The sequence below is a fragment of the Chelonia mydas genome, chromosome 6, assembly GCF_015237465.2.
Source record: "Chelonia mydas isolate rCheMyd1 chromosome 6, rCheMyd1.pri.v2, whole genome shotgun sequence".
Classification (NCBI taxonomy): Eukaryota; Metazoa; Chordata; order Testudines; family Cheloniidae; genus Chelonia; species Chelonia mydas.
This window is the reverse complement of record NC_051246.2, coordinates 13,381,520-13,395,256: the sequence shown is the minus strand read 5'-3', so window position 1 is coordinate 13,395,256 and position 13,737 is coordinate 13,381,520. Positions and strand designations below refer to the sequence as shown.

Genomic DNA, 13,737 nt, shown 5'->3' with positions numbered 1-13,737 from the left:
CAGCTGTTCCAAAAAATAATATTAAAAAGAGTCAACCTAAAATGATTTTTTTTTAAATTTTCAGCCCACCAAAAAGTTGAAGAAAAATTCATTTTGGGTCGAACAAAATATTTTGATTCACCCAAAATAAAACATTTGATTTTATTTTTGAGCTTTCAAACATGTTTTCTGAGTTTTTAAAATAAAATTGAATTTCAAGACAAAAATGGTTTTGAATTGAAAAATAGAAAAGTTTCATTTAGAAAATATCTAAACTAAATATTGCAATTTTTTTTGTCTGGGGGGATTGACCAAACAATTTGACGAATTTGATTTGAATTCATGAAAGGTTTTAGTTGACCCGAAAGTGCGTTTTTTGGTGAAAAAAGCTTCAGCCAAAATGTTTCTTTTCCCACTTTTAGTTGTCACTAACTTAGTTGTGTGGTCCATGCTCAGCACCTACCAAAATTAGGCCCTAAAAGGTTGGGGCTTGGCTCTCTTAGAAATTATCTTAGTTCTGTGGTGATATCAGCCGAGATTCTTGAGTGGAGCTGGTGGGAAAAAAAATTTTCCTCATGGAAAATTTCAAGAAAAATGGGAGGGGGAATTGTTTTCACTGAAAATTTTCAGGGAAAACTTTGACTTTTTGGTGAAAAATCAAAAACCAAAAATTTTCAGCTGAAAACCCAAATATTTTGATTCTGAAATAATATATACCACCTTTTAATCAGTAGATCTTAAAGAATTTACAGTTTTTAATGTCTTTATCCTCACAGCTCTCCTGTGAGGCAGGGCAGTTATCCGCATTGTACAGAGGGGGAACTGAGAGGCTGAATGATTTGCCCAAGGTCACACTGAAAGTCTGAGGTAGACCGGGGAATTGAATCTGGGTCTTTTAAGTCCTAGGCTAGTGCCCAAACCACTGAAACATCCTTCCTCTCAAAATGCCACTCTACTGTCTCATGGGAATTGTAGTTTGGGTGACTCATGTTCCCATTCTCCTCTAAAGGCTGGGCTCCCTAGTTGGACTACATCTCCCATGATGCACCAGCCATGTCAAGGAGAAATGGTTGCATCATGGAAGATGATGACCCGCTGAGGAGCCCAGCCCATAGAGGAGAACAGGGACATGAGACAACAGCTGAACTACAAGTCCTATAAGGCACTATAGAAGGATAGCCAAATGGAAATATTGTGATTTCCAGATGTTTAGGTTTTTGATGAAAAATCAAAATATTCCACAGAAAGCAGGTCCTTTTCATGTCAGCATTCTGTAAAATGTAAAATGAGAAAAGTTGGGTGTCCCAAGATGAATCCCCACTTAATCAAATGATTCAAATTACTTAGGTTAAGTTGTAAAGATCCTTAAAAGAAAGTATAATATTCATAGTGTCCTAATGATCTTGAAAACTAGCAGTATTTTATAAATTCTATTTTCCCATTGTGTATTTGACACATTACAGATCCTGGAAAAAATTGAAATGGTTGGGAAGCTCTACTTGCAACTTCTCAGCGTTGGCAACATCCTTTTCATAGACTGGAAAGCTGAAATTTATTGTGACCCCAAACGCAAAGTAACAATCTACGCTGAGTTTGGAATAGCCGGAATCCTTGTTCAGACCAACAAACCCATCCTGGAAGAATTAGATGGCATTTGCAAAGTCATGGAGCATTGCCTTGTAGAGTGGAAAAAATATCTGGAGACTCAAAGGAACAATTATTGCCATCTAAACATGTTCACTGCACGCCAACTCTTCTACTTGTGTAGCAAGTTAGCCCAACTGCATGAAGGACAAACAGACCCACAGGTTCTCAATATGCTTTCTGTTTTCAAGCATGATGTTAAAGCAGAGGATATCAGAGAGGCATTAAAGAGAGCATTTGAAACTCCTGCTGAATCCGTTGATATATCTGAGAAAGATGATCAGTCCGTGTCCTGGAATGACTACATTGTTAAATTTCCTCAGCTCATCCAAGGTCTGGTTGAGTCTGGGTATGACGAATCAGTGGGTAAGGCAGCTCTGCAGAGTTATCTGCCAAACTCAGCCATCACAGAGCAAATGCTCATGGAATTTGCCTTAGACTATGCTGATGAAGAGGAAAAGATTGAAGAGCTGAGCAAATTGTACGACGAGCAGAGAGGAGCCTTTCTGCAGAAGTCCATGAAGTTTAAAAACAGGAACAGAGATGTGGATCCATCCGCCTTCCAAAGCCTTGCGAAAGATGAACTGGCCACTTCCTTTGAGAGTTTGCCGTCTATCCATGCCAAGGTGAATTTGCTCTGGAACGCTTACTGCAGCAAGCTCACTGGCTTGGTGTCAGACAAATACATCAGCCTGGATGTTTTCGGTGAAATGCTGAAATACCTGACGTCTCCTGAAACCGCCGTCATTGAGAGAAATTTACCAGTAGGTTTGGAAGCGGGGAAGCCTTGCCTTGTCACGTGTAAAGAAGAGCAGATGTTACTCTCCTTGCTGTCAATCTATAGGCACTCCGAGGGAGCACCTCTTCCAACGTACGATGAGGTGCTGGTCTGTACCCCTGAGACAGAGGAAGAAGACATTGAGCTGATTGTGAGGAGAGCTCTTTCCCCAGACCCCAGACACAAAAAGATCTATTGCTTGCTTGGTGCAGAAAAATTAGTTTACAAAGTCTCCAAACAGCTGGAGTCCCTCTTCTTCCACTTTGCACAATCTTGTAGCAATGCCGATTACAGGTTTCTTATTTTTTGTGACGCCAAAGCTCACAATTCTTATGTTATGACGGCCTTCGACACATACAAAGTCTCCTTTTCTTGTGATTTGGGGGTAGACATTCAGAAATACCTGAAGACACATCTGAGAGTGCGCAGTGGGGTGGCACCTGTTGCTCAGGTCTTTGAAGAGCCCTTTCAACAGAACGTGAAGATCGTATTTTCAGAGCGAGCTGGCATGGGTAGGTTTTAGTAGAGATTAAGGGCTTGGCTACACTTGCCAGTTAGAGCGCATTAAATCAGCCCCAGGCGCCCTAACTCGTGAGGTGTCCACACTGGCAAGGCACTTAGAGTGCCTGGACTCTGCAGCTGGAGCGCTCTTGGTAATCCACCTCCACGAGACGCATAAAGCTTGCTGTGCCCCGGCTAAAACGTCCAGGCGTCAGTGTGGATGACATGTTGCATTACTGCATTGTGATTGGCCTCCAGAAATGTCCCATAATCCCCTGAAGTCAAGTGGCCACTCTTCTCATTGTTTTGAACTCGGCTGCAGGTGTGCGGATATCCCCTTTCAAAGCTCCGTTTCTGACAGCCGACATGCTTATCTGCTCCGGGACAAAGCAACCATTACTGTGGAATGCTGCTGCTGTGAGTGTGTGAGAGAGAGGCTGGGGGAGGGGAGGTCTGCTGCTGTCTGAATTTACAAGACAGCATGCTGACACACTCTCTGCCCCCCAAAACACACTGTCTCTTCCCCCAGAGACACACAACACACTCCCTGTCACACTCCACCCCACCCCCACCCCCATTTGAAAAGCACGCTGCAGCCACTCGCACACTGGGATAGCTACCACAATGCACTGCTCTTTGTGGCGTTGCAGGAGCTGCTATTGTGGCCACGCCAGTGCGCTAGCAGCTCACAGTGTAAACACATGTCAGCGTTCTCCCTGCTGCGGTCTCCAGAGGCTAGTTTAACTCCCAGCGCTCTACATCTGCAAGTGTAGCCAAGCCCTTAATAGAGATTATCGTTGTCCTGATAAGTATGAATTGAATACAGATTAACGGCTAGATTCTGCTTATCCTTTATGCACTGGGAGATGGAGCAGAATCAGTCTTCTCTGTCCCAGCTCCTCTGGCGATGCCCCAGAGTACATAGGGAACAGGTAGACCCATGACCTACACATGGAGGTCAAGGTCTAGCTGGAGGTGTAGCCAGGGGCACACTTTCCCTGTGAGGCTCCTGCGTATCTTTTGACCCTGTTAATCAAATGGGCTGTTGGGTCCAGCTTGGCTCTGGGGCTGCAGGGGGTGGCAAAGGAGCTGGCTGAAGAGAATCTACATCAGAGTGGAGCAGAAAATCTGCCCTCAGTTTTAGCCCTGCTTTATGCTCTTTATTGAGGGGGTGGGGATTCAGAGCTTGAACTGGTACCACAGTCACTGGGCCTTTACCATTTAGAAAGCTCAAGTTACAGCAAGTTGTACCATGCCTGGCCTGTGGAGCAAAGGTGAGATTTCTCCAGTGTAGAAACTTCTTTTAGCTCCCCAGCTGAAGAAAAATTATATAAAAAGGCCAGATCTTCAGCCTGTGTACATGAACGTAGCTCCACTCACTCCAATGGCGCCACACCCATTCACACCAGCTGGGGATCTGCACCATTGACTCCGGCTGACTTATGTCCATTTATACTAGCTGGGGATCTGGCCCATTGATGCCAATAGAGCTATGGCTGATGGGGGGAGGGATAGCTCAGTGGTTTGAGCATTGGCCTGCTAAACCCAGGGTTGTGAGTTCAATCCTTGAGGGGGCCATTTAGGGATCTGGGGCAAAAATTGGGGATTGGTCCTGCTTTGAGCAGGGGGTTGGACTAGATGACCTCCCGAGGTCTCTTCCAACCCTGATATCCTATGATTCTATGATACACTAGCTGGGGATCAGGTCTTCTCTGCTTCAGGTGAAGAAATGGAAACATTAAAGACAGAATCTGAGACAGCAGAGCACTGTAGAAATTGAATCTTGACCTTCTCTCTCATTTTAGGGAAGTCTTTGTTTGTAGCAAATACCACCAGAAAAGCCAAAACCCGACCAGAGAACGCAGGGCTGCACCACAAAACCATTAGGTTGACAGAGTCAGAAATAGATTTTGGATTTCTCCTGGAAGAGCTTCGCTCACTGGAACAGAAACCAACTGAGGCTGGGCCCAGGATCTTCCATATTGACGTATCCCCTGTGGTAAGTGTCTCTTTACTGAGCGCAATGTCCATGCCATGATATACAGTGAAGATGGATTTTCTCATTCAAAGTGTGAATGTGCCTGTCAGTGTCAGATAAATAAACTCTTTCCACTGGTAGTTATGGAAAGCAGTTAATACCATCCAATTTCTGTAACAAACAGTTAAACTGTGAACAGGGGTATCACAAAAATGTAGTTGTCTTACCAGAAGTTCCACCACAAACCAAACTCGACCCACCCACTTGTGATGCCAGAAGAAGATGATGCTCACAGTAGATTTTAACTCTGCATCACTGTGCAGTTTCCCAGGACCTGCTACTCTGTCACAATGCCAGCAAATCTCTTTGTATTGCCATTTTCTCTGTCACTGGCACAGCGACAGCCCAGCATTTACTGTCATATCAGCAGGGAGACCACACAATGGGTCAAATCCTTGGCTGGTGTAAATCGATGTAGCTTGCTTGAAGTCAATGGTGCTGTGCCTGTTTTACACTAGCTGAGGTTCTACCTGGGGTGTACTTTCATGGAGCATCTCTTCTCATTGATTTATTGGGTCTTCAATAACTTAGAAAGTTTACAGAAAGAAAAGGAGTACTTGTGGCACCTTAGAGAAAGTTTAGTAACTATGGGAAGCAATGAACAGTTGACATTGTGATGAAGCAAAACTGACCACTCCTGCATCTTTCTTGACAGGTCTCGAAGGGTCTTTACAAGTTACTGATTGAGCTGTGCATTCTGAGACACATCCAAAGCCCTGATGGCATGGTCTGGAAGTGCAGAGAGTCCCATCTTTATTTGATTGAATACCTGGTGAGAGGAAAAGGCGTAAGCAGCACAAGAAAACAAGAGGTACTCTCCAAATGATAGTGAATGGCAGGTTTTCTCAGAAACCTAGCAATGTGCATGTGATAGCAGCATGTTAAAATTCAAAGTGAGAAGACCTTGATGGAACTACAAATCTTTGGCCAGTATTGTACCATCCAAAAATAGAGAAAAATGAGTGAGCTGTATAAAATTGTTGTCGGAGGAGACACATATTTTCAGTATTAGAGCTGTTTGGAAACTGGAACTTCCATCCTGTGGGAAAATCTGCTATTTCAACTTTTTACCCTAACTTTGGAAAGTTCTGAAAAGTTTTGATTCAGAAATATCAAAATGAAAAATGGCAACATTTTTGACTGAAAGAAAATATTCAGACATGTCAAAAAGAATTTTTTTCATTTTAATATTACCAAATCAAAACCATTTTTTGGACATGGGATTCAAAAAAAATGTTGTTTGTTTTTTTATGGAAAATTGAAAAATGTAATCAAAATCAACCCTTTCCTGCAGAAAATTTCAGTGAAACCACATTTTTTGTCTGGAAATTTTTTCAGTCAAAAAATTTGGCCAGCTCTAGTCAGTATCCAGAGGAGCATTAGGTTGGCCATGTTGTATATGTATATGTTACAGTTAAGCATCCTGCCTTGAATCTTGTGAAGCTGTTTATACGTATATGATGCTACCATTCTGATCTAATACTGTTGTACAAATGATAGCACAAGGTGCCAACCAATGGAAAATCAGACCTCAAGATTGGTACTTAACTTGTTTAGAGTGTCAACTACACACAGAAGTGTGCAAGAGGCAAGACCATTGGACTATATTAGAGTAAGGCTTTTTTCATAGCAAGGGTTAAAGTTTACCTAAAATTGGCTACTTCTCATCTTTAAAATCCTGTGAATTAAACACTATCATATAGGAAGATGAGATGGTATCATTTATATTTGAGGATTAGGTAAGTTACTTCAAAAATCTAAATTTGGCTATATCAGTGAATGATTTGCACTGTGTAACATGGTGCTACCTTATCCAAATTCTTTGTGCTCTGCTCATTAAGCCATGTCCTCATGAATAATATTAGTGTCAATGTGTAGATGATTTCTTCAGTTTGTGCGGGTAACTTCAGTGTTTTTAAAGCTTTAACTCCTTGTCATTTGGCTTTTAGATGACCAGTGAAATGGAGAAAGTATTTCTAGGTCTCCTTCCCGCTGTGAAATGCATATCACCAATAGAAGTACTAGAGATGCTTACAAAAAACAGTCCTGGAGCTGCTGCTGAAGTGGAACAGCAGCTGTTGGACAGTGACACGTTCAGGGGTGATGCCTTCCAAAGGTCATACCAGTACATCAGCAGATACCAGCGAAAGGCCGATCTTGACAGCTTCTGTTTCACCCCTGGGGAGGTTGAAGGGACCCAGGAAGAGTGTCTGAGGCTCTTGTTGAAGTCCTGTGGGAGAAAAAACCCTTCCTGGACTGAGCTCAGCAACTTCACGCGCTTCCTAAACCTCCAATTAATGAAGTGTGAAAACTCAGTGTTCTGCAGCAGCGAATTAGTGGAAGAGGGATTTCAGGGGTTCAAGGCGTTTGTGATAAAATTTATGATCACCATGTCCAAGGACTTTGCCTTGCCTTCCCTAGCCATGGCAGATGAAAGCTCCCCCAGTGAAGAGGATAAAATGGATGAGGACAGTGTATTGAGAGGGTACCAGTTAAGACGCAAGTGGGAGCAAGAGTCTCACCCCTACATAATTTTTCATGCTGACAACCACTCTATGGAGTTCTTGGGTTTCCACATCAGTCGGAGTTTTGATGCTGTTGACGCACATTCCCAGGTTGTTCTGGAGAAGAAGGTTATTGACCGACATTTATATCTCACCCTTGAGGCTCAGAAAGTCCCTTTCAATAAAAAGTTTGAAGATCTGTCCAGACAAGAGCAGCTAGAAACTCTCTGCAGCGTATTCGGTGTGAGAAGCTCCCAGGACCCAGATGAATCCTACCAGCTGACCCTGGACAATACCATGAAAATGCTGGCCATTCACCTGAGGTTCCAGTGTGGGATCCCCGTGATCGTCATGGGCGAAACAGGCTGTGGGAAGACCAAGTTGGTGCAGTTCATGTGCAGCTTGCAAAGAGCAGGAAGGGATGTTCAGAATATGATCCTGGTGCGTGTTCATGGAGGCACCAGCTCCAAAATCATCCACCAGAAAGTCAAGGAAGCCATCGAGCTGGCGCGCTACAATGAAGAGACACACAACATGGACACGGTGCTGTTCTTTGATGAAGCCAACACCACCGAAGCCGTGTTTGCAATTAAAGAGGTCCTGTGTGACCAGAGTGTGAATGGAGAGCCAATCTCCACCACTCGCTTAAAAGTGGTGGCTGCTTGCAACCCTTACAAAAGGCACACCAAGGAAACCATTGAGAAGCTAGAGAAAGCCGGCTTGGGGTACAGAGTTCGGAGTGAAGACACCCTAGAAAAGCTGGGCTACATCCCTTTGAGGCAGCTGGTGTATCGGGTGCAGCCTCTTCCACCGAGCATGTTGCCTCTTGTCTGGGACTTTGGGGAACTAAATGAAAAGACTCAGAGTCTGTACATCAGACAGATTGTTAAATCCATTGTGAAAGAAAAGCTTCCCGAAGACAATATGGATGTTTTTACCTCTGTCATTTCCACCTCCCAGAAGTTTTTAAGAGAAAAGAGAGAGGAATGCAGAATCGCCAGCCTCCGGGACATAGAGCGCTGCATGGGGGTGCTGCTGTGGTTTTATAACTTAAGAGACCTGCTTTTTCCACTTATCGACAAAAAAAAGAGTGGGGCTCAACATTCACAGGACCAAGACCCCATTCATGCCCTTGCAAAGGGGTGTGAGAAAGATCAGATATCTCTATTAAACGAAGCACAAAGATCTCTGGTTCTTGCAGTTGGGGTTTGCTATTATGTATCTCTCGAGAGTCGCCAAGATTATCTGAAAGAGATAGCGAAATGCTTCTCTGTGCCTGAATCCCTGCTTCAGCAAGAGATTGTACTTTGCCAAGAGGTGTTCCTGGATAACCTCTCTGTTCCCAAGACAACAGCACGGAACGATGCCCTCAGGGAAAACATCTTCATGATGGTCATATGCATGGACCTGAGAGTGCCGCTCTTCCTTGTCGGGAAGCCAGGTAGCTCCAAATCCTTATCTAAGACCATAGCCGCTGATGCAATGCAGGGCAGATTGTCTAAAAAAGAATTGTTCAAACGCTGCAAGCAAGTCCAGCTGGTGTCATTCCAGTGCAGCCCTCATTCCAAGCCAGAAGGAATCATCTCCACTTTCAAACAATGTGCACAGTTCCAAAGGGGCCAGAAACTGGAGGAGTTTGCCTCTGTGGTTATCCTGGATGAGATAGGCCTTGCAGAAGACTCACCTGAGATGCCCCTGAAGACACTGCACCCTCTTCTTGAAGATGGTTGCGTTGATGATGAAGCCCCAGAACCGTACAAAAAAGTTGGCTTTGTTGGCATTTCGAACTGGGCCCTGGACCCTGCTAAAATGAACCGGGGCCTCCTTGTGTTCCGGACCGACCTCAACAAAGACGAGCTGGTAAAGACGGCCAAGGGAATCTGTGCTGATGAGACGCATGTTACCAAGATTGAGCATTTGTTCCCTCCCCTGGCTGACTTCTATTGTGAGGTGTTAAAGAAACAGTCCATGGAATTTTTTGGGCTCCGTGACTTCTACAGCCTCATCAAAATGATACTGTCCAACGCCAAGAACATAGAAAGCATCTCTCAAGAAGAGAAGCTCATTTCAAAAGCAATTCTGAGAAACTTTGGAGGTTTAAAAGTTCTGAATCCTTTAGAGCTGTTCAGACAGTACTCACCCATATCTCTGCCTTCCAACTTAGAAACCATCCATACAGTTCGTTTGTTACAGGAAAATTTAGACAAGAAACAGATGGAGTTTGTATCTAGATACTTGTTGCTGTTAACAACAAACCACGCGGCTTTCCAGATCATACAGATGACCAAACTCATGGACATAGAGAACTGTGATATTATATTTGGCTCGGGTTTCCCACGGGACCAAGAATATTCACAGGTGTGTCGGTCTGTTAACAGAGTGAAAATCTGCATGGAAACAGGCAGGCCCGTCATTCTCTTAAACATTCAAAACCTGTATGAAAGCCTTTATGATGCGCTGAACCAGTGCTTTGTCAGATTAGGAGGAAACTATTATGTCGACCTTGGCCTTGGAACTCACAGAGTTAAATGCCGTGTGAAGGAGGAGTTCAGGTTGATTGTGATTGAGGAGAAGGACGTGGTTTACACACAGTTCCCCACCCCACTGTTGAACAGGCTGGAGAAGCACTGCTTGGAGATGAACACCATTCTACACTGGCAGCAGAAGGACCTGAGGATGGAGCTGGACGAATGGGCCAAGTTGTTCGTCACTATCAAGAACACGGACTTCTGCTGCACGAGGCCGGCAGACCGGGCTCCCCAGGAATGTGATGTTTTCATTGGTTTCAGCGATGACACTTCTGCCACTGTTGTTCTGCAGTGCTCTCCGAGTGGCCTTCAGGGGATCTGTCTGCCCAATGACGAGTCAGTCCTCGCAGCTTCTAAAAGCAAACTCATCGAGTGTGCAACCCCCGATTCCATCCTGCGCCTCAAATATTCTCCGCTGGAGGACGCAGAGCAGATTCAGGACCTGTACTTTGGAAAGCAGAAGCACAATGGCCTGATTGACATTCTGAGGGGAGCCATGAATCAAGAGTCAAATGCAGATGGCACCAATGGACTGTGCCTGGAGGTGAGAGGTTTTATTTCAGTGTTGTTATAATGGGCCTGATTCTAAGAGGTGGGGGCAACCAGAACTCCAGCTGATTTCCGTGATAACTGCAGGTGCGTAGCACCCCTGAAAATACAGTATTAGACGACAACGACTACTGTTATTATTTATCGTTTGTATTGAGGTAGCACCGATAGACCCCAGTCACAATCGGAGCCCCATTATGCTAGGCACTGTACAAACATGTGGGAAGGATGTTGACAAATTGGAGCGGGTTCAGAGAAGAGTCATAAGAATGATGAAAGGATTAGAACACAAGCCTTATAGCGAGAGATTCAAGGAGCTCAATCTATTTAGCTTAACTAAGAGAAGGTCCAAAGCTGACTTGATGACAGTCTATAAGTGGGAACAAATATTTGATAATGGGCTCTTCAGTTTGCTAGGTATAACATGATCCCATGGCTGGAAGTTGGAGGAAGACAAAATTCAGATTGGAAATGAAGCATACATTTTTAACAGTGAGGATAATTAACTATCAGAATAACTTAAAGGGCTGTGTTTGAACTCTATTAGTGGTAGTCTTAACATCGAGGTTGGATTTTTTTAAAAGTTCTGTTCTGCTTCAAACAGGAATTGTTCTGGGGAAATCCTATAGCCTGTGTTAGACAGGAGGCCAGACTAAATGATCACAATGGTCACTTCTGGCCTTGGAATCTATGAACTGAAGTTCTCGGCTTCAGCAAATTATTGCAGCAGTGAGTTCCACAGGCTAATTACATGTGTGAAAAATGATTTCTTTTTATCAGTTTTGAATTCCCCACCTTTTATTTTCACTGACTGTCCCCTTCTTACTGTGTTATAAGACAGGGAGAACAGATGCTCCTTATCTCCCTTCTCTAGAACAGTGAGTAGTTTGAAGATTTGGATCCAGACCCCTTTTATTCATCTCCTTTCTGTGGTAACAATCCCACTCCTTCAGTCTTTCTACAGAGCAGTGTTTTTCTAGGTTCTTTGACTTTTTCATTACAGGTAAAATGTTTGTGGTTTTGAGAAACTAAGAGGTTAGTTCTATATATAAGAACATAGGAGTGGAAGGGACCTTCTGGAACGTCTAGTCCCGTCCTTGCTCACATAGGCAACTCTGTCAGATAATTCCCTGAATAAATGTATCAAGTTGCATCTTAAAACCAGTTTGGTTTCTTGCCCCCACTGCTCCTATTGGGTGACTTCCAGAACTTCCCTCACCTGATGGTTAGAAACCTTCTTCTAAATTTATTCATGGCCAATTTATCCCCATTTATTTTTGTGCCAACATTGTCCTTTAGCTTCAATAGCCCTTCTCTCACCATGGTTTTTACCCCCTGATGTATTTATAGAGAGCAATAGAATCCCCTCTCAGCCTTCATTTTGTTAGGCTAAACCACTCTTCCAGTGTCATCTTGTAAGATCAGCTCTCCATCCCCCTGAGCATCCTAGTAGCTCTTCTCTGCACCTGCTCAACTTTGAATTCATATGTAGGTGGGTTTCTGCTAAGTGCCTATTTGCCTAACTCTGCATCTTACCCAGCTCTGTCTGCATCTTACCCAGCTATCCCAACCAGGCCTAAGATCCTCCCGCCTTCACTTTCTGGGCTTTGGGCCAGTGAGAGAGTCATTATTATTGTGGCCATTGCAAGGAAACTCTTATGATCCACTGATGTTTGGTGTTGGTACCTCATGCTATGGTCTTGTCAAAACCCATACAGCATGTGTCTGGAGGGGACATGTTTCAGAACAGGGCTTTCTCCCCTCCCAGTCAGTGCTGACTCCAATGCCCCAGTTGTGGCGCTAGAGGGCGCTGTGCTACAGGGAGTGGGGTGGGGGCTCTGTAGGGGGTGCTCTCCCCTCTCAGTCAGTGCTGATCCCAACGCCCCAGTGCAGTGCTAGGGAGCGCTGCGCTGCAGGAAATGGGGTGGTTCGTGGCTTTGGTTTTTCAACAAAAAAAAATCAACATTTTCCATGAGAGGGAAAAACCCATTTTCACATCAGTTCTATTGGGCAGCCGTTCAAAAGTCCGGTAAAGGAATGATTTTTATTGCAGTTTTCCTATGTCTTTACAATAGCAAAATCAGGTGCAAAAATCTTGCCTAAATTGACCTTCTTTTTCATAGGTTTCTACACATGCCAGACTTCTAAACCAGAGAGATTTGGAAGTGGTAAGAAAGAGCCTGAACCTCCAAAATAAAATCCGCTGTCTTTTTCTCAGTCAGTTTGACACAGAACATGCATTCCGCCGAGAACTTAGGTAAGGAGTTTTTTTGGTCCTATTCTTTTTCTTTTTGTTTAGTGTTGTATGTGATTTTTTTTTTATGTCTTCAGTGTGATTGTTTAAAAAAATATCTAAAGAGACTTTTTCATCTTGTGCAGTAAGTTTTTCAGAGAATCGACTGAAGAGAAACTGCTTTTTGTCCAGTTCAACTTTGACGAGCCGCAGAGCAGCAAAAGGCTTCTTGCCTGTGCAAAGTAAGCAGCTTTTCTTATCATTTTAGGTCCCAGTACAGTGGAGGAGTTAAGCGTGTGCTTCAGTGATTTGCTGAATCGGGGCCTTATAAAATAACCATGGTGGTTCTGTGCTAGTGCATCTTCCTGCTGATGGAATTTCCAGCGCTCCACTCCATTGCAGTGTCTGAGGGAGGCTGAATGGGAAAAATAAGGCTGTCAAAAGAATCCTGAAGGCCAGCTCGGCACCCAACCTTAAACAAAAGCAGGTTTTCCCATAATCTAGCCGTTTTGGGAACTGGGGCTTGGAGAAAAATCACCAGACTTGGCAACAGTCAGTACCCATTGCAAACAGCAGGGATGGCTGTTTGTGCTGGTATCACCTCATATAATGGCACAAAGTCAAAAGCAGACTCAAGGCTGGTCTAAAACTTAGATCAACCTAGCTACAAGTCTCAGGGGTGTGAAAAACTCACTCCCCTGAGGGATGTAGTTAAGCCAGCCTAAGTCCCAGTGTAGACAGTAGTAGGTTGATGGAAGAATGCTTTTGTCAAACTAGCTGCCGCATCTTGGGGAGGTGGATTATCTATAGCGACAGGAGAATCCCCCCCATTGCTGTAGTGAGTGTCTACACTGAAGCGCTACAGCGGTGCAGCTGCAGTAGCGGTTTAAGCGTAGATATAGCTTTACTCTAGGACGTTACAGTGGAGAATGGAAACAGGGTGAAATTCTGGCTTCACTGAAGTCAGTGGGAGCTTTGCCATT

The 13,737-nt window shown here is 44.1% G+C and overlaps 1 protein-coding gene across 4 annotated transcripts in view; it reads left to right on the top strand.

Moving 5' to 3' along the window:
• Window positions 1-13,737, top strand: part of LOC114021482 (E3 ubiquitin-protein ligase rnf213-alpha) — a 168,566-nt gene that overhangs the window by 89,276 nt on the left and 65,553 nt on the right. For all 4 annotated transcript variants that reach the window (XM_043549414.1, XM_043549413.1, XM_037899152.2 and 1 more), the window contains exons 33-38: window positions 1,443-2,913; window positions 4,708-4,901; window positions 5,596-5,751; window positions 6,890-10,516; window positions 12,645-12,778; window positions 12,901-12,996. In XM_043549414.1, the coding sequence (XP_043405349.1) occupies window positions 1,443-2,913; window positions 4,708-4,901; window positions 5,596-5,751; window positions 6,890-10,516; window positions 12,645-12,778; window positions 12,901-12,996 (5,678 nt within the window). The remainder of the gene's footprint in view (window positions 1-1,442; window positions 2,914-4,707; window positions 4,902-5,595; window positions 5,752-6,889; window positions 10,517-12,644; window positions 12,779-12,900; window positions 12,997-13,737) is intronic.